General features: G+C 39.1%; 1 protein-coding gene across 5 annotated transcripts in view; it reads left to right on the top strand.

The window, feature by feature from the left end:
- Positions 1–21,456, top strand: part of TRIO (trio Rho guanine nucleotide exchange factor) — a 255,751-nt gene that overhangs the window by 46,937 nt on the left and 187,358 nt on the right. Inside the window, exon 1 of one of the 5 annotated variants that reach the window (XM_055798729.1) lies at positions 10,022–10,094. The exons of the other annotated variants lie outside the window; for them this stretch is intronic. Within the exon in view, the coding sequence (XP_055654704.1) occupies positions 10,037–10,094 (58 nt within the window). The 5' untranslated portion in view covers positions 10,022–10,036. Of the gene's footprint in view, positions 1–10,021; positions 10,095–21,456 lie in introns of those variants that run through there. 5 annotated transcript variants of the gene reach the window in all.

Genomic DNA, 21,456 nt, shown 5'->3' with positions numbered 1-21,456 from the left:
AGTAGCTGAGGTGGACATACAGGCTAAACTAACCTCTTGGCTCTTGATGTAATTGATACCACCAGAATCGTATTTAAGTTATGTTACACGTACTGTGTGCTTAATTTGTGTAGCTGTCAAGTCAACCCCTTTCTGGATGCCATGAAGTCCTTGAAGTTGATAGTTCAGAGAAGAGTCTGTACTTATGAAAACAGGGTTCCTTTGTAAAGGTTAGGAAATGATGGTGAGAGTACATAAAAGTTCAGTGTTTGACTACCGTAAAGACAAAGGAAAATATTGCAGATTCCAGTTGAATTCCTCTGCTTAAAAAAAAAAAAAGGCAGCAAAACAAAATCAGTAGGTCTTTACATTGTGAACATAACATCTTCTTGAACATGAGCTAATATTTGATAAAATAGAGGATATCGAAGGCATTTTAGCTTAGAAGTTTTTAAATTTAACAAAAGATATGGTTAAATGTAATAGAAAATTTGCAGGTATGCTTGCAGAGAACTTTTGTATGCTTGAGAAGCTTTCCTTGGAAAATTGGGGAAGAATTACGTAGAGCTTCCTAAGTGTACACAGAACTGTGAAGCAGTAGTAATACATGCCAATCTGACATGCAGAGCTGAATGTTAGATAGCGTGTATGCTGTGGTTGGCATTTCATAATTCAAAATTGGTCTGTCAAATTTCATTTTAAGTGTTCTACATGTTAGGTGTTTCAAGACATTAAAGAATATTCTTATTGTAATTTTTACCTCTAGACCTAAATTGATTTTCTCTGAATAACAGTTTAAGGCAAAAATTTATGTTTAACTTCATCTCTGTTACAAAGTATAAATTTTGCCAGGAGGTCTTTTTGGGTGGGAGTGGGGGAAGAGGAGAACTTGCAAATTGTTTTTAGACTACACCTTATGCCCTGGCCACAAGTAGACACTTTCAAGACATTCCTGTTAGATTATCTCCTTATCTGCTTCAAACAAACAAAAAAAATCTCACTGATTTTTGTGAAACACTTCCAGAAAAAATCTCTTACTGCAATTTGATCTGAAATTTCCAATAAAATGGTTAAAATGTTAAACAAAGAAACTTCTAAGGTAGAGAGATCATTGACAAATCCAACTGCAGTATTATAGAAAGCACTGCCATTCTGGCTTTGCTTTTCTTCATTCTGCGGCATTACTCTAAAACATGGTTTGGTGGCTGATGTTAATTTCCAAAGTTAGGTATATTTCATCTCAATGGGATAGAAATGAAATGTCTATCTCAGCCCAATTAAAAATTTTTGTGAAGTTTAAATAATATCTGTATATGCATAGAATCATGTCACATACAAATATAATGAACTGAAGCTTAAGCTTCAGGATGCTTGAAACACTAAATGCAAGAAACAGAGTCAGCATTTATAGCATTCTTAGAGTTGACAACCAAATTTTAGAAAATGAACTATCAGTCTTGTTTTCCTTCTCATCCATTTGCAAGTAATGTTTCGTTTCCTTTCCATTAAAACCACAATAATCCTTAAGGAGTTTAGCCCGCCAAATAAATAACAAACATTTATTCTATTTCTTTAAAAAAGAAGAAAAAATAACAAACCAAACCCAACAGGTGTTTAGTCCCCGTTCTCATCAGATGAGCATTTTAGATGAGGGTATGGTAATTTGTTGGTTTGACATGTTTACACTTCTGTGGACTTGAAGTGGATCAGTTTGTCTAATCATGTAACTAGAATGCAGATACCAGGGGTTTGATGTGTCTGCCTCTGTTAAACAAACTGGCAGTTCACAGTGGAAAAGCCCCTGCATCAGAGCCATTGGATTATGAGTGAGGTGAGCTCCCTTCCTTTGCTTTGGGTCAGAGCCTACAGTTGCTGCATTGCAGGTGTTGCCACATGATGGAAAAAGCTTTCTTTGAAAAACTAAACTGAGAAATTTTACGCTAAGATGATCTTTGAGAGGGTGGAAAAAATTGAGCAATGGAAGGAAAGGTGTGTATGTTCAGAGCTATCATAGTATCCCTTCACTGCCTTCCAAAAATTTAGATAAAATAAGTCATTTTTCGTGGGTGTTTTGTTGAAGGCTGGAAACCTGTTACCTTGTGTTCTGTGGGATAATCAAACTTGCCAGTTACAAATTAGTTCAGGCATTTGCTCACACACAATGAGGAAGGATTTTCCCAATACTGAATTGCAGTATTTGGAAGACTGAAGTCTCTTCCTTTGCAACTTGGCAAGAGGAATATGAAGCTACTGAAATAAGTGCAACTAAACCTAGAAGAATCGTATTAACTTAATGTGTTGTGTTAAGCAGAAGCATCAGTGGAATTAGGCTTCCAGTGATACCTCTGCTGATTAATGGCAACGTAATTGGGAATGGCAGTATCAGAGCTGATCCAGCTTGGGCTACTACTGCTGTTTTACTTATAGGAGTAGTGGAAGTAACTGTGGTCAAAACCAAAGCGAATACTTAGTTTAGCACCTGACTTCGGTTGTCTTTATTTAAAGAAGTAAGTAGTTTCACCTATTTGTCAAAACCTCTTTCAGAAGCTGTTTAACTTTTCTTCCAGTCAGTGAAGACAGATGCATTTTTAGATGATTTCTTGTGGCTGTAGTTTGCAAGCATAGCGTTTTTTGACCTAACTATCCATTACATTTATTGTATTTCTCAACCTCCCAAGTAGAATGCCTTATTTGTCTAAAAACTCAGTGCAATTCCCCAAACAGGCTATGACTGTATCTGTTGGATTTTTGGCTTGTTAAACTTAAATGTGCAAAAAGGGCACAAACAAGATTTGGCCCCCACCCCCCACATCCCCCCCACCCCCCAGATTTGCTGGTTTTCTAGGTCAGAATGTTTGAAATTAGAGAGAGCTGCTGTTCTCTCTGTTGACCTTTGGCAGAAGGTTACTAATGGGAGGTGGATGCAGATGGCTAAATTGCTGGGTTTGCCTCAACAGGAGTGAATAATCTTATGGGAATTTGTGCTGGTTTATTACAACCTTATATATGACAGGTCGACCACCCATGTTTTTGAAGTTGATGACTGTGGTTAGCTCAAGGTTTAATTGTTAAAAACATTGCTATGATTTAATGGTCAATAGAAGGCTCTTTAGATCTTGTATATTTATAATGCTAGTGCTGCTTCTGTCACTTTTTCTTCAGAGATCAAATTATGGGCCTATGATATTGTTGGCATCTTTTCCTATTCAACAACTTGCTGCAATCATCTGGATTTGTAACAGGAAGGTTAATAGTGCGATAAATAGATGGGGTTTTCTGAGATGATTCACTTGAAGAGGAAGATAACTCAGAACTTTGGATGCTAATACACAATCCTAAAAGTGACTTTGTTAATAAGTTCATTTAATTTTGTTTGCATAAAGGAGCTCAAGGTTTGGTTGCAGATATTCCAGTCAGAGAGGTTACTCCAGCAGAATTAGAATTGAGTTATTCCATCATACTGATAACTACTTATCCTACCATTTCCTGTGATTGTTCCTTGTTTTAAGATGTATTCTGCATGTTTTTGAGTGAGCAAATAAGAATATAAGAATGAGAAATACATTTTTAAAATGTTTTTCTAGGTGCTTAGCATTAACTGTACAAAGTTGATGTGTAGATTGGGCTTTTTGGAACAGGATGTGGAAACTGAATGGTAACAGGAAAGTCTCAATGCACAATGAGGTGGTCATGTTGTGCCTTCCTTGCCAGGTCCAGCGATAAATTAGACTTTAGGAGCAATGAGTTCAAGGGGAAAGCTCTTGAGACAGTGAATAGGTGAGGTCCAAGAAAGTTCATGATATCAGTTCATCTGCAGGAAGAATGCCAAGTAGTAAGGCAAAGGAAAGCAAAAGTTGAGCCAGAGTTGAAGTAAGATACGGACATCGAGGGCAACAAGAAGAGCTGATGCTGTTACGTTAACAGCAAAAGAATACAGAAGGATAAAGTGTGCCTGCTGCTGATGGGGGTGGGTGATTAAGTTACCATTGATGCAGATGAGGTTTAAGGTACTCAATACCTTCTTTTCCATAGAGAAGATCTATCAGATCTTTGTACCTACAGACTGGATTTTGGGAGGAGAGGAATAACTGGCAGTGAAAGAGGCTCAAGTCAGGGAGCTCTTGAAGTCTTGACCTATGCCAAGTCCATGGGACTAGGTGGGATGCATTCAGGGGTGCCGAGAGATCTGTTTGACGTTAGAATAGCCACACTGTCACTTTTGGAAGGTCATGGAGATTGGAGGAGTTTCTCAATGATGAGAGAACAGCAAATGCTCCACCCATATTCAAGAAGGGCAAGGAGTATTATGTAGGGAACTACAGGCTGGTCAACTTTACTTTGGTGCATGGAAAAATCATGAACCAAGTCCACTTGTAAGTCAGTTGTAGGTGTGTGAAGGTGCTGCTGTTGGTTGGAAATAGCCATTGTGGTTTTACCAAAGGTAAATAGTGTCTAACCAGCACAGTCAGCCTCGGTGATGAAATGGCTGGGTCTGTGAATAAGGCAGAGAGCAGTGGATGTGATCTACTTTGGTTTCAGCCAGGCTTTTGGCATGGTCTCCCCACAGCAACAGCCTTGCATTCAAGTTGGGACAGTGATCTAGATAGGTGGACTGCTTGTTGAGTGAAAAACTACCTGAACGTTCATGCTCAGAGGGTAGTGGTTAATGATTCATTCTGTACCTGTTAAAAGTGGAGTTCCTCTATTCTGAGCCCTGCTGTGCCTCACATCTTGAGCAGTGTGGCTTGGAGGAGGAGGCAGTGTGCCCTTGTTAAGTGTCTGGGTGTTGCTAGACTGAGGAGTATAGTCCATATGCTTGAGGGCAGGCTACCATTCAGAGGGGGCCTGGGCAGAGTAGAGTTACACACTGACCTTGTGAAATATGAATGCAAAGTCCTGCACGTGGAACGGATTAACTCCCTGTGTTGATAGTCTGGGGTCTGCGTGGTTGACAGGAGCCCTACATAGAAGGCTGTGGCCTGGTGGACAGTACGATAAACATGAGCCAGCCCTGTGCTCTGGCAGCAGTGAGGAAGAGTAACAGCATCCAGAGCTGTGTTAACAGGAACACAGCTAGTACGTTGACATGATGAATTTTCATCCCATACTTAGTATCTGGAATATTGTGTTGAGTCCAGCTGGTGAACCACTAACACTGTTGCGTTGTAGCCATTGTCGTATGAGGAGGGGATGAAGTAGCTGGGCTTGTTCAACCTCGAGACAAGAAGGCTTCCGTGTAGCTAACGGTAACTTTCTGATACCTAGAAATAGGGAACTAAGGAGGAGTCAGGCTCTTCATGCACATGGTGGGATGAACATGAATGGAAACATGGCAGGTTTTCGCTCTGAGGGTAATTGAGCACTGAAAAAGGTTGCCCAGAGAAGCTTTGGAATATGGTCCTTCCAGGTTTCCAAGATCTAACTGAATTAAACTCTGAGCAATCTGGTCTGACCTCAGAGCTGATCTTGATTTGAGCAGGAGATTGTACTGTGGGCCTCCCAAGGTTCCTTCTAACTGGAGCTAGTCAGTATTTGGATCCAGCGTCCAAGTTACACAGAGCCAAGAGAAGCTGCTTGGTCTTTCAGGGTCCTGAAATGTTTCAGGTGCTCTTGTAGTACTTACCTGAAAATTTTTGGATTGCTTGTTTCAAGTTGCAGGCTTCTGTTCACTTAAAGGGTGTAGAGAGAATCTGAGTATCCACTAGCATTTTAAGACCTTAAAGTTGTTTAAATACAGGCCTAAAGATAGCAGTAAGGACAGCACGAAGTATGGCTGATGTTGAAATTTGTTTCTGCAGTTGCATGAGCGAAGAAAATTTTATCACTCTGAAAACTGAGGCAGAATAGGAAACTCGCTTCTACGTTGGCAGTACAGACGTAGGTGCGGGACCGCTTCTGGCAGGAGGAAGCTATCTTAAGAAAGAAATGCAGCAGAGTTTCTGATGCAGGTGGAGAGGAAATCGTGGACTGTCTGTTATGTCAGATTCATGTCTTCATCCACAGTCTAAGCATCTTATGTTAAAAGATAACGTCTAAAGACTACTCAGTTTAACTGCTTACATGTCCTTCTTATCCCGTATGCCTTCCTGTGCAAGTTTAAACTACAGAAGTCTGATGTGTAAACATCAGCTCTAAGGGCAGAATACTAAAGCTGCAGTTAACGGTTGTGACAAAGGGATATCAAAAATCCCAAACTCATCACAACTGCTCAAATTCAGGTGCCTTTATACATGTAGGCCTGTGCTAAGTTAATTCTGCAAACTGGCTGAATGTTAAGTGAGAGGAATTATCCTGAGTTGAAGCATGAGATGTGTAGTATTATGAGTTGTAATTGATTTTTCAGATATGCCAACATTGAACTAATACAGTTTTTGAATAAGAATATACTGAGAATTAAATGTAAATAAGATTGAATATTTAAAAAGACTTGGAGAATGAGAATTGCTTCTATAACTCGTGAAAAGTTTACCCCGTAAGCCTAAATCCAAATCTCTGTCAGTACTCATGTAAACTAAAAAGAATGATTTAGAAATGTAACTAGGAAAAAAGGGGCTATAACTTCTAACTCCATTAATTTAATGCTGCAGTGATACTTTAAAAAAAAAAAAATTACCACGGGAGTGAGGTTGTATGAAAGAATACAGAAAATGAGGACAGTGGTCAGTTTATAACTTTTTTACTCTGCCATGTGTACTCTTGCTTTCTGTAGGTATGCAGGCTGTTAAAACCCGGTGTGGTTTTGTGCCTTTGTGGGGTGTCTGGGTGTGCTGAGGAGCAAGTGACCTGCTGGTGGTGGCCTCTGAGGGTTACGGGCAGGCGCAGCTGGACGCCTTCCTCCCTGTCCCCATGGTGGGAGCACCAGGGCTGTGCCAGGCAGTTGCTGGGGAGAACTCAACAGTTGCAGGCCTGGCCCAAATGTGCCTGCAGTTGCGAATGAAAGAGTTCCCTATGTAGCCCGTGTTTAGTTTGGAGTGAAGTAGTGTGTATAGACAGTCTTCTCCTCCCCCCACCCCCCCCCCACCCCCCCCAATTCTTTGGGGGATAATTGTTTCTTTGATAGGTTTGCCCACATGATGTTGGCAAGGCCAGTGTGCCGTACTACATAGATATTTACTGGTATGTCACAGTGAGCTGCATTCATATTCAGCAGTAAACCCTGGCATCGTGTTAGAAGTTGAATTGCTTACATAGTTGGCATAGTCTTACTGAAGTAATTGCTGATGTATGGGGCAGTGTTTCATGGTAAAAAACACCCTTTCAAGTGCCTGAGTCATGTTAGAGGCATGTTGTCTGGAAATGGCTGAAAGAGATTCCTTGTTGCTTTCCTTTGTACTCTCATTTCCTGAAGAAGAACAAGGGGGGGGTTAGTAATTTTGTGTAGCAAACTGACATGGAATCATAGTGGCCCTCAACTAAGACAGCCCGTGTCCTAGGTCTGTCAGGAAAGTATCAGTGCTGTGGATTGATGCACTTGCTCCATGACACAGATCAAATGTGTTCCTGTTTGTACACCTAACTGTCAGTGACACGCTTTCTGATACATTAGGAAGAAGCTGTTCCTGTCTTGATTTGCTTAAAAAAAAGCCTCTCGTAGTCATATCACTTTTTCAATGAGATAATCCACTGTTAGCTGTTCTAACAAAATCATGCTGTTTTGTTTGGAAGTCCTGGAAACAAAATACGAAGTTCATGAAGTATTGGCAAATGTACGGAGAAATGTGGAAATTATCTGTCTTGCTCCTGGTTTTGCTGTACAAGTTGTTAAAGGAGTCTTGTAGAAGGACCAGTGCTGACAGGGAAGCTGGAATCTTTGTCTGCCCAAATGCTTCTGCCATATAGAACAGCAGTGAGTAATATTTCAGATTACAATGAGAAAGGACTGTCTAAATTCAGGGTCATCATCTTAAATGTCTTTGGGTTCTATAAGCAGCAAAGTGGTGATGTCTAATTTAGAGCAATTAGTCATATTCTTTTTTCCTTGGTGCAAACTGTGTAATTTAGCTAATACAGAGGCCAAATTTGAATTCAGCTTGTCCTGAACCATTAAGACAACAGCCTGTGAATAAGGCTTAAGCTGTAGTCTAATAAAATGTGGCACTTCTTCAGAGCTGTTGGGGAGTAGAGACCTTGAGTCATTTTGCCTAGAAGTGCTCTAGTTACGGCCTGGATTTCTTGTGCTAGCATGTCAGTGCCCTGTGACGCACTGTCAGTCTTCAAAAATGGCAAGTAGGCTGAAATTTTTACTTTGTTCATAATACCTTGTCTTTCTCAACCCAACCCACATAAGCCAGTTTCTTTTAACTGAGTGCAGTAATCTCTCATATTTATAGCTGGCATTAAGGAGTTTAAATCCATAGGACGTACTATTACAATTCAGGTATGTTGGCTTTTTGATTAGAGATGATGAAATAATAAATGGAGCATTAGATATCTTTAAGGTGAAATCAAGCAGATTATTTTGTTCTTCTCCACTGTATCTTATCTTACATTTTATCATCTGGTGCTGTAGGCAGTTGTTCCTCACCCTACTAATGCTTAGTTTGTTCTTCATTAAATTGTTGCTGTAGAGTGTTATCTAAATCTTAGGTATGTGTTATGTTGAAATGATAAATTTATCATACAGTTAATTGTTAAGGTTATTTGTTCATATCTGTAGAGTAGTAACGACAGAATATTGGGGTGCTGATAGGTTTTTTTTTGTTAATTTTTAGTCTGAAAAGGATTTTCTAGTGTTTTAGAGATTAGGATAAACTTTGAATGTATCACTATAGTTTTAAAGCAGTGTGTATGTTGACTTTCATTTAGGTCATGGCAATATCTTCTTCAGGAGGATAAACAATTCAGAAACTGGGATGTGGATGTTCAGGGGTAATCGAAGTATTGTGTTTCATGTAAATGTAAGCAGGGATGAAATGATTAAGGAAATAATTCTAGATTTTGTTACGTACTTACGTGGGATCTCCTTGCTAGCAAATTCTCATGTACACTGAAGCTTTTTATGTAACAAATGTTTAATATTGTACCATGATGATTAGATAGTAGAATTCATAAAAACAAAGCATGGGATTAAGTTTACAGATGATCCAAATACGACCAAAAAATAAAAATAATAATTGCAGATCCTTGAAGTGAATAGCTCCAAAGGGGGTAATAATAACTGGGAATTGCTAGTGAGTGTCCAGCTAGCATTCAACTTCTACAATTGAAACGGTAGGCTTGTGTAGGATGAGTGGGCAGAGAGAAGGTTGACTGTTGAGTTTAAATTGCATTGCACTGCATATTTCAGATTTTGCCATTTGTGGTGTACTGTATGAAGGGTGGCTTGAGTCCAGACACTCAGGTGGTGAACCCTGTTACTCAGTTTTATTGGCATGTTATTCCCTAAAGTACAAACATTAGAAAGTTTAGATAATTAACCTTAAATTTTAAATAAGGCATTTAATTAGGAATCTTATTTATAATAATTTGCTTGTCATAGATAAATATATGTAAGATTAATAGCTTTTATTTGCAACAGTGGTCCTTTCTATTGTTGAGTTTTGCAGATACAAGATCTCTAGTGCTTAACTTCAGACTTGTATGTAGCTGGGGAGGAGACTGTTTTTAAACTGTCCTCTGATCTGGGAACAGTTGCCTCTGGGTATTACATAGGATTAAATAGCAATCATTGTCAAAGCCTATTTGGTAGTAAATCCAGGCAGAGCAACTGTTAAGCAGACTGACAGTCAAGCAAACTGTACAGGCGGAAGATAGGCATTGACAAAGATGACTTGGATTTTGAACATGTATTGTACCTTTTTTCACCTGACTGCTCAAACAAGACTAGTTGAAAATTGTTTTTACATGGAAATAGAGCTCCTTGGAGAAGAAAAAAATCTAGCAGCTGTAGAAACTATATCAAATTCACTGGGGTCTTGAACTCAGATCTGAGTTTCTAACATCAGGATTCATTTTTTCCGATAAAGGGATAAGGTTTTAATTTGACGTTGTTCCCAAGCATTGTTTAATTTATCCATTGTGTTGGCCACAGACATATTGAGCCTCTGGGGTATGAACAATGTGTTCTTATAAATGGGATACATACCAAAAAACGGGTGTACTGATACTTCTCAATGGTAAGTCACTTGAAGATTTATTGAACTATGTTTTGTGATAGCAGGCTGCTGTATAATATTAAGAATTAGACTGAACGTGTACCTTTAGTATGGTAGAATCCTTTCTACTTGCATGTTAGTTAATGACCTTGTAGGATGGAGAAATAGAAAACATAGCTATGGTGGGTGAAGCTTGACAGTGCTTCTTGACAATGTGTCAAAGCAATTCTGTATTCTTTTACTCTCCAAATAGATGTGGGTAACACTTCATGTTTTCGCATGATGTAAGTGATAATGGCAGCTATGGTATTAGGTGTCAATCAAAATAGTGTGCTTGTAATATTAGTCATCTGCTGAAGGGAGCATAAATGTAGATACTGAGCTCGTTATGAAGAAGGAATGCTTGTGGTATGATCAGGGCAAATAGCACTTCAAGTAAATGAAGAAGATTCTGGAGATAGGGATGTACGCAGATAAGCTAATTGGTGCCTGTGTCAAACTAGCATTGCTCACCTGACAACTGTTTATACAAAGACATCTTTGAGCCAGTACCAACACTGTTGTTTTCTTGCTCTAAAGCTGTTCTGGAGAGTGAAAATTCAAAGGATGGCATTGTAGCCGACTAGTGTAATGCAGTAATTCTGGCTTTTGTAATGTGATCCATAATCGCCAGTGGCTTTCCAACAAATGCTCTTGTCTGTTTTAGGTTGATTTTATTGTAACACAGGGTTTCCATGAATCTTCTCTTAAAAATTTTCTTTATCTCTTTTGGAAACAAGGAGGACCACTGAAGATCTTTCCCAGTTGAAGACTCTGTTTGGCATATGACATACAGTTAACTTTGCTTGGGCTTGCCACAGTATATTAAAATTCAAACTCACAACTAAGCTTCTAATGTGTGCTACCCCTGAATAGAAATATATGGGCCCAGTTGGTTTATCTAACTTAGCTCATCTTCTGCTGGTTTGATGGGCTGGAATTTCAGAACTGGATCAGCTCCGTGGTCTGGTACCAGAGTCAGCTCATAGTCTTCACTAACATGCTTCTGTTCTACTATACTTTGTAAGTGTACAGAGATACCAGGCATGTACTGAATGAGTAGATCTTAGTTTCTCTTGTTTTTTGATTGTAAATTTAAGCATAAGGATTTTTTTTAAGGCTACATTATACATTTCTTTTACCGTGTGATGTAGTGATTTCAGTTGATTATTGGCAGTCACTTTGTTAGAACTGCAGTAAGTCAAATGCTTTTTTTTTGGACTGAATAGAGGCTCTCCTTTCAAGATTATTCCACAACTGAAATCATTGAACTGGTTTCAATGTGCTTTACAAGTTGGTTAATTTAACATGGGTTTTGGAAGAGGACTTGCAGAGTGTCACTCAGAGGTAAAATACTGATGGTTCCTTAAACAGTTTGTCTCAGTGTCTGTTTAAACACTAAATTGCATTTCTTTCTTTTAATCATAGGCCCGATTTAAGATAACTTCAATCATTGATTACTTTGTCAGCTTTAGAAAGTTTTGGGATTTTTTTCTAAATTCAGTTGTGTTTCTTGCAAATTCATCGAGTATCTGAGAGATTTTCATGGCTGTCGCTATAAAAGTATTTTGTATTGGTTTTTGGCAAAATAGCTCTCTAACCAGCTTATTCAATGTTTTAAAGTTTTGCTTTTAAACCCTTTTGCTCTTGAGGGAGCAGGGTGTTAGTAAGAAGGATGTTTGTTGATGTCCCTGTGCCTTCATGTTGGAGATGCACATAGCCATGTGGATGGAATGCCTTGATGCTGACCAATAATGGTCAGTCAGCCTTCTCTTAAGGAAGGCAAAGATGAGTATTTCAACTTCTGGGGTTTTTTTAAACGATAGCCAAAATGTGCAAAATCAGTTACAGATACTTGACTTGCACTTAACAGTCTGTACACACTTGGCTTGAACAGAGGGTTGGGGTTTTTTTGCCTGGTATTTAGCTCAACTGTGTGTGCTGCTTTAAATTTGTGTTTGGAAGTCTGCATACTTGCCAGCGTCATGTGCTGGGTTCTGTTTGTGAAGACAGTCTTCCTGATAGAGAGCATGGCAGTTTTAATAGCCTTTCTTTTTTGAGGTTGGGGGAGAATTCTATTTATAATGAATTTTTTTCCTGTGTATCAGTCTCCTCCCTTAGAGCGAAACTTCCCAAAATGTCTTTCTCCCAGATGACATGCCCATTTCAGTGAGGAGATATCTCTTTGTACACCTTTCTTATTTTTAATCAGTTTGTCAATGGACAGCTACATTTGATAAACAAGATTTAATGCATGGGAGCCTCTGTTTGGACTACTGATGTGTTGGTGGTTAATCAAACTAAGAATCCCCAGCCTGCTTTTGGTAATTATCATAAAACTCTGGCTTAAGCTGGCACTGCCACCAAAAGGGAATATTGATTGAATTACACCCTTGATAATGCAGTTGCATGGAACTTGACAGAAACTGTCCCTTGGCTTTTGTGTTGTGCCGGTGCATGTGTGCACACATGTACGCCCCCGCAATCGTTTAATGAGCTATCAATAACTGTTTGTACAGATGTCTGTACCAGAAAATTAAAATATCTTAGTTTTGTAGTGAACTTCTGAGTTAGCACTTTGATTATGCTTAATAGTGGAGTATCTCCTTATTTGAAAACTGTAAATAACTACAAAAACTTTTCTCTAGGACTTTATGTTTAGTCCCCCAGCTGCCAGCAGTTACTTCCTGCCTACCTTAACTGTATCATATTGTGTTAATATGTTTGATGGAAGGAGTTATAATGCGTGGAATAATTAAGCCTTCAATTCAGTTGTAATCAGTTGGTAGATGCAGATAGACTAAAAAGTAACGACACTGGGCTGAGCTGGTAAAATGCAAGTGGAGGGGGGAGTTTTACTTTCTATCTAGAGGCTCTGTAGCCATTCCTTCTTGCTATAATTGCAATTTAAAAGTGATTTAGTTTTTTGAACGTTACAAAGTAAATAGTCCATAGCAATAGAGGGCTATTGGTCAGAATCACCAGCTTTTTCAAGCCTTTGTTCAACAGAAAACAGGGAAATCACAATAAACTTGACTGTCACATTCGACTGGAAGTCTTTGCAAGAAATCAGATATTTAAATACCAGTATCTTTAATGTGGAATAGTGTGCTCTAAATTTGAAAGATCAAAAAAAATCTGATAAGGTCAGGGAGTTTATATCCGTAGAAAGTCACTGAGCCAAGAGCTGGAAGAATGACAGTTCAAAAAATGTGGATGTAAGAATAGTAATTTGAAAAGTGATTCTAATGGCAATCAATTACCCAAAGAGGTCAAAAGCAGGCCTTGCGTAAAGATGGGATTATCTCACATCTGCTAGTGACAGGCTGCTTTGGTAGGCAACGTAAGCTGCTGATACTGGCCCGGTCTGAGAAGCATTTTGGACTCATTCAAGGTATTTTCTCATACATCCAGATAAACCCTAGCTTTGGTGATTTTGATTCTTATATTAACATTCTTCATAAAACAATTGCTTAATAACAAATCTATCATGAAGGCAAGTAGAGATGCTGTGTTGTAGTGCTGTAACTTGGATGCTTATCATCACCATGTGTGTTGTTATTTCAGGCATAAATCCTGTTAGTTGAAAATTTTACTTTTAATGAGTCTCAAGTACTTCACATTTGTTTTCCCCAGATGTTGAGATGGTTGTACAATTTTTAGTCTGCATTGAAATCAGGGCAGTTTTGTCGCTGCTAACAGTATTAGCATTCTGACAGAGATGTATCCTGGTAACTTGTTTACAGCTCCTCCTTTAAAGAATTACAACCCATGGAGTTTGTGTTTGGTGCTCAGTTACAGAATTCAGGACTAAGTTGGCATTGGAAATAGACTGGTTTGAGCTAACTGGGATTAATTTGTATACAGTTGAGTTGCATGTGGTAATGGTCTAAGTCTTGCGTCTGATCCTCGTGAGAAGTATACAGAGTCAACACATCTGCTGGAGGAAAGGGTCTCCAGCTGTCTCAATCTGATGTATGTACACAGAAGTTACTGTTAAGTAAGTTCTGAAGAGGACTAGTTCTCCTGATAGGTCTTGTGAAGAGTAAATGGATAGTAGGTAACATGTTCCATCTACTTCTGTTACTCTTGCAGTCAAGTAGTGCCAATGAACTGACCTATCATTAGCCACAAGCACGGTTGTTGCAGTGGTAGCAGTGGTTAAGTAAATCAGGGAAACACTATGCATAAAGGACTTGGTGAGAATGTTCTTGTATATCAAATGGACTAGATGATGCATGGTATACACATGTATACACTCATGCTTAGTCAAGGAAGCAAGGAGGGAGGCTGTTGTGATGTATCAGCTATTAAAACTTTTGGGGAAGTCTTCTAGGGAGAGGTTTGAGTCCATGCCTTGCATTCTTCTACCTGGATGCTCTGTAACGCAACGCTGAACTCAACACTTTCCCTTGTGCTGAGTCCAGAATACATCCATTATCTGCCTGTATGCTTTGGAATAACCAAATGCCTTGTGCTGGAGAAGGTCATGATACTACTTCATGTTCAAGCTTTCAATAGCTGCCAGGCTAAAAAGACTCAGTAAACCTCTGACACAACTTAATTTCTCAGGGTTTTTTTTTGTTTTTCTTTTAAATAATAGTAGATATGAGAGTTTAAAATTTGAATGGGATGTCAGGGTATTGGAGCTCAAAAGCAAGTAAGAATGCTGCTGCATGACTTGTCTACAACAAAAGTGGCTCTAAACCAAAAGCACTTTAGTAGAGAATGCTTCTTATTTAATAATGTGTAAAAATAAAAATATTTGCCAAACTAAATAATGTATCAACTGTTGCCATGCTGTACTACTGCCATAAACTTGTGTTTTAGCCAGATGAGATGGTGTAAGAGTTAGGCGGCAGGAAATAAAGATGAGAACAGCTAAAGAAAAATCTAATTTCATGTTTGTTACTGTTCTACTCTACAGAAGTTAATACTTCCAATTAAGCTTGCTAGGCCATTTAGCAGTACACCTATGGACTGCTAATTTTTTTAGAGTTTAAAATCTTCAGAGACAACTTTGTCTGTCTTTAATCATGTTGGAACCGAAGACATGAAGGCAGAGGCATTGTTAAAATCTTACCTGGTGCTTTTAAAATACATTGTAGACTTCTGAAGTAATGCATTCATATGCTTGCCAAAGTACATAGCTGCTTTTTAATGCAATTAAAATGTTAGCTCCTATTGTTGTCTTAAAGAGCTTTTTCAGGAAATCATATACATTTAGGATTTTGTGTAGAGTGAGTCAGTGTTGTAGAATACCAACAAACCCATTTTAATTGAGCTTAAATTAGGTCGGTTTTGTGAACTTAATTAAAATCTTATAACTTACAGTTCTTGAGTCATTGTTGTTATCCTGATTTGCAGATGGTATCACATGGTGTGTGTACTATACTACATAGCACTTGGTAAGTCTGAGCATGTTCTTTAAAGGCATGGATCAGAGGTGCTAGAACATGCCCATGTGATAATGCCCTCTATTGAAATAAAAATAATAAGGAAAACGTCTGCCAGTGGTGGTATTTTGCAGGTAGTGTTACAGAGGTGGATGGCTGGATGGTTTGGGCACATAACATCTTTGTATTCTCCATCCTCCAGAGGGCTGAAGAATAAAGGTGATGGGTTGAATACTTGCTGCCTGTGCTAACAGAAAATTAACTGTCTGCACTTTGTTTTAATGAGTGCACCCATATTGGGTCCACAAATTTGTAGTTAAAACTTTAAACATGAAATAGTGTGAGCTCACGAGTATTTGTTAGACTAGGTTTGTTGTGCTGGCAAGTAGTAGGAAGTGGTAAGTTGCAGTCAAGTTTAAATAACTTTTGTCTAGTTTGGCCTGTAAAATGACCAAGGGTTTGTATGTGATTTTTTTAAAAAAAGATGAAGTAGATCTTCATTAGCACACTTGTGAGTATAATGCAGTGCCCCTGCTTTCAGGTGATTTGTTCCCAAAGAAATCAGACACTATTTTAGTAGATAACAATTGTTTGATTATGCGTGCAAATATTAAAGCTATAGAAACAAATCTGGATATCTGAATGCCTTTGGAACATTATGTCTAGAGGCTTCTGTCTCAAATAGTGTTAAGAGCTGCTTGCTTTGTCTTGGATGTCTCAGTAGTCTCAGTATTGCATATGCTACGTATCTTTAATAATGATGAGTTTGAAGCTGATTTACTCATGACTTGAGGATAGGTGTGCTGGTGAGAAATCCTTCCCTGGTTTTGAATGCTGAGTTTGGGAGTATGCTTCTGACGGGAGTTGTGGAAGCGCACATGCGGCATTTATAGTAATGTGTATCCATTTACGGAAATGGATGAAAGTGAAGGCAAAATGTTAATGTTGTTCTCATTACAGTAACGTAGAAGGAGCTGAGTAAGTGCAGTTCACAGAGAACACCCAGCCTTCATGTAGGTTAAATTCATGTACTTCAGTAGCTATATAAATGTAGCTCTAATAAGATTCAGGCTGCTTGCCTTTGTCATCTGATGGAAATAATCTGCTAGAGCAAATTTGATAAATGAAAAATGCAACCTTCCCTTCTTAATCGTGACAATCCACAACACCCTTTCTGTTGATTCTCCAGTGAAATCTATTCGCAAAGCAAAACGTGGTAAGGGTGGGGTTTGGTTGTGGGTGGTTTTTTTTTTTTTTTGTTGTTGTTTTTGGTTTTTTCCCCTAATGAAATTTGCTAGAGGGATCACGGGGAGGATTTTTGGCGGGGGGAGGGGGGGGGGGGGGAAGGGGCGGGGAAGAGGAAGGTGTGCGTGACTTAAGATAACTCGTATTCTGCCTACGTACGTTTGGGGGGATGGATGCGGGGATGCAGCGAGTGGTGGCAGCACGATGGCTCAGCCCTGCACAAAGCTGGTGATGTAATGTGTGGTGCTGGGAGTGCGGCGGCCGTGCGGGAGCCATAGCCATGCTGTCACCCGCTCGCATGCGGATCGGGCTGTGCCCCACCGCTTCGCTCCGCTGAGCCTGTGCGCAGCTCGGTTTTGTCTCAGTAGAGCGTTTGCTTGCTCACTTTTTGCCTTCTATTGTCTTAAACCTGTATTTTTTAATTAATGCGGCATGTGTGTTAAGAATACGTATGCACCTGCTCAGAGTAATTCAAGCTATCATTTGTAATGTAATCCTCGAGCAAACAAGACGGGTATTGGACATCTCTTTTGGCATTTCATGCTAATCATGCTCTCTGCCTTTTAAAGGCAGGGTGGGAGGGAGACAGGTTGCTGTTAGCAACCGCTTGCATATTAGAAGTGAAATACCCAAGCTTTTAATTCCCCTGTGGATTCCTGATCAGTATTCTTTTTTTTTTTTTTTTTTTTTTTAAGCATTGGTTTATTCTAACTAGTAGCACATGTTAATCAGTGTTTCACGTAAAATAGTCTCTGTAAAAAGGTAAAAAAGGAAAGCAGGGAGAAGCTCTAATGTAAAACTTTATTTGGCCCCCTCTAAATGCTTCTAACACATGTGAAGCTAAGGGGCTGTATAAAACAAGTTGCAGATGATTCTTTTTCTCTGTTTGAATTGATGTGTACTTGACTGTTTTTGTGATGCAGCATGAAGAAAAGTGCCTCCCCCTTCCTCCACACTTGATCTTTTGCATGTGCACTGTAATGTAGCAGAGAAGCTCAGATTCATCCTACGTTTCCCGTGTCTCAGTGCTCTTACAGCTCGAGCTTCTTACAGCTGCAAACTAATAAAATGGGAATTTGAAGGAATGAGTACTGTGCGCTAATCCAGTTTTGACATACATCTTGTTGCAAACTGCTGGTTTTGCCACAGAAGGAATATCAAATGTCGTGCAAAAAAGGAAGGGAGGGGAGGAAGAAATATTAAACAAAAACCAGTTGTTTAATTACTAATGTCTCCAAGTATGAATGTAACCTAGTCTAATTTTTGCATATGGATCTCCATAAGGTGATGAAAGTGTTGTGAAAATGTGTGCATATTAAAAAAGAAGGGGGAGGGGAACGGAGAGAAGGGGGAAAAAACCCCCAGAAAACCCAGTAAATGTCTGATCTTGGAGCCTATGCATCATAGGAAGCCCAAAAGCAATACTTTGTGCTATAAAAATGTGTTTCTTCTGAAGAATATGCAGTCTGGTTTTTGGTGTTTTTTGATTGATTTTCAGGGCTGATGGAAATAGTTCTTCCTATTGTTGCTCAGGATAGAACAATGCAGGACAATTTTCAATCTGTTTTAACCTGCTTATTTTTACTGCCCTTGCTGTAGTTTTCATCAATTTCAGTGCGGAAAGAGATTTCTCCAGATGGTGGTTGGGAACAGGAGCCAAAGGACATGATCTAAAATGTTATGTTCCAGCTGTTGCTGCACAGAATTTAGAAGCTACTGCCTTTCATTTGTTCTGTGTTTTCAGCAGAAAAATAAGTAAAATTTTTTAGAGACCTTGTGATTAAAACAACTGCATGTTAAACCAGTCTTTTATAGGAGACTGGGTACCCTCCCGGTAGCCCTGAGAGTGTAGACCCCTTAAGCCATGAGTGTCTGTAGCAGCAAACAATAAAACAATAAGGGGAACAGCAGTGAGCGGTGTGCTGCTGCTGTATTTGAACACCACTACAAAAAGGTTTGCCACCTCAGCGGGGCAGCGGACTATTGCAGCGCTTAGAGGTGGATGAGTGGTTCCCACCAAAACAAATTCACTCCCAACAATGTTGGTAGGACATTAGGAACAGGTTGAACATCCTGAATGGATAGATAAATTTAAGAACACAGTTCCCCTCACTTCAAAGGGGGGAAACTAGTCAGATTTTTATTGTCTCATCTTAAGTTTTGGTTGAGAAATGGTCATTTGTACTTCTGGCTTGCACATTTCATAGGATAAAAGGGTAATTCGGGATGAAAAGGACCTTACGACAAAATACAGATAACTCTAAGGTTTCTGTTACCCACTTAAAAGGCAATTGCAGATTTTTAACAGAGTGATTTAGTATTTGGAATTTTCTTCAACTTAGGTTCTTAAGGCAGCTCCTCAGAAAGTTTTGCAGCATGCCTTTGGTAGTTAGTGAAATTGCTCTTTCTTAAGTTAGGAATAGATTAATTTCTTGCTTCCAAGAAAAGGATGCTCACCTAGTGAATTTGATCTTACTTGAGTATTTGCTGTCAACCACACCAGTAGCCTTTTCTTGTCCCACATCCCTCTGTAGGACATTGTGGCCCTCCCATAATTTTCAGTCAGGAGAAGTGCGTACTGGTGTTAGGACAAACTACAGAGCTGTTAAAAATGGTACATTTTGCCTCTTACACTTGGTAAAAATGCCAAAACCTGAAAGTGGCTGAAAGAGCTGGTAACCTTCTAATGAATCTCATTTTCTTACTTCAAGGCAATTTCGAAGTGGTCGGCTTCTGTGAGCTCTCAGTTGTCATGTAGTAGAACGGCATACCAGCTCAGTACTGTGGTGCAATTCCCCTGCAGCACCTAGGGAGAGTGCACAGGGTGCAAAACGGGATGAGGAGGGACATTTCTGTGAGCTCTCATGATCTGAAGTGAGGGTTTGAGGGTGCAGTGTTGCCTGATGAGTGGATCTTGAGCCTGATCAGAATTGAAGCGTACTCATGTCATACTCCTGGAATCGCTTTAAATTCAGGACTAGGTTCTTAATGTTGAATGAATACCTATTAGCTACGACAAGTACTTTGCTTAAGCTCGTGACTAGGCTGCTGGAACAACACTGAAATCACGCCCCTCTGTTATATGCCTCTAAGCTGCGTCCTTGTTGGAGTCACCTGGATGGAGGCTTTAGTCTAGACCAAGAAAAGTGAATGAATAAATGATTAATGCCGTGGTTATGAATGTTGCCCAGTGATCTGTATGTCATTCATTTAAAACAACTGCTCCTAGTTCTTCATTTGCTCCTAAAAAGAAAGATGTATAGTCTTAAATATGTCATGACAGGCATATTTAAAAGTTAGTGTTCCTGAGCTGAATTGCTATTACACCTTTTGAAACTGGTCATCTGCAAGCTCAAAGAGCTTCAGAGAAGAGAACAGAATTGCAGTCTTTGCCATAATTTCCCTGAATTCTCTTGCTTTGTTGCAATGTGAAAGATGGTGTGAGATTGCTGAGCAGCACTGAATATAGGCAATGTCTATAACGGGAAGCGATAACAGTACAGTTGGTGAATTGACAGCTCTGATTGCTCTATGAATCCTTTACTTGCATACAAAAGTATGAATTTATAGTTAAGCCTACCATAAAATTGAAATTGGCACTTAAAATACTTGAGTTAAAATCAAGAAAAGCTATCAGTAATCTGATAAATGTGCTTTAACTGTAGTTACCTTTTGCTTCCCTTTGCCAACCCTTTGGGTTATATTCACAATTAGTGATGTTTTTTGCAGTTTTCTCCTTTGTGAAAGTTCAGGTTTCTTTCTCACCTTTACCGCAGTACCCTGATTTCATTTGTAAGCCCAAAAACATGTTGAGTTCAGCAATCATTTTTTTCCGAATCTGATTGAAGGAAAGAATCAAGTGGTTCTACTGACTTAATCTGTACTGGTTTCTATGTACTAACTTCAAAGTAAGGATGTGAAAGGCTTCATAATGGCTTCTTGTGAATCTCCACATACTTTGTTTAAAATTATTTTTCATGCAATAATACCATTTTTAGAAGTTAGCTCACTGTCCTCTTTTAGAAACCTCTAAATGGGAATAAAACCTCTAAACAGGAGAACAGGAACCTGCTTTGTGCTCTCTTTCTCTTTCTGGACACTTGAAAAACATGGGAGGTAGTGTATAAATTACTTGCAGCTGGGGTTTATCATATACAGTTGTTAACTGATAAACAAAATTGAATAAACCTATGGATTTCCAGGATTTAAAATCAATGTCGTAGTCTTGTGATATGGAGGAGGAAAAAGGGCAGATAATGAAACCTTAACTGATCTAATAATGCACTAATTTTATTATATTTGAGCTTCTTTATTTCTTTATTTGGTTTTTGCCTTTTTACTTAATTAGAAGGCATTTTTTCTTGAAATGCAGCTAGGACGCCTTTACAATTAAAGGGGAGGAGTATCTCAGATTTCAGAGTTGTAGTTGATACCATTCATGCTGTGAAATAGAGGAAGTGCTGAAGACAGCACCATCTTGGATTCTTTTTGCTTGAGTGTTTATTAGCTACAGTTTTGAGATTTTGTGTTCCAGGGTGAAGCTCAATCAACACAAAGGGACCAGTGGATGCAAGGAGATGTCCAGAAGTTGTCCATGGAAGTTGTTTTGTCTCTCATCTTCTAGCAAATATTTCTTTCCACTTAAGACTAACCTAAATCAGTCTGATTATTATCTAACACCCTGATTACTGAACTGTGGCATT

The sequence above is a fragment of the Falco peregrinus genome, chromosome 3 (genome assembly GCF_023634155.1).
Source record: "Falco peregrinus isolate bFalPer1 chromosome 3, bFalPer1.pri, whole genome shotgun sequence".
NCBI lineage: Eukaryota > Metazoa > Chordata > Aves > Falconiformes > Falconidae > Falco > Falco peregrinus.
Note: the sequence above shows the minus strand (reverse complement) of the source record. Positions and strands in the feature narration are given on the sequence as shown.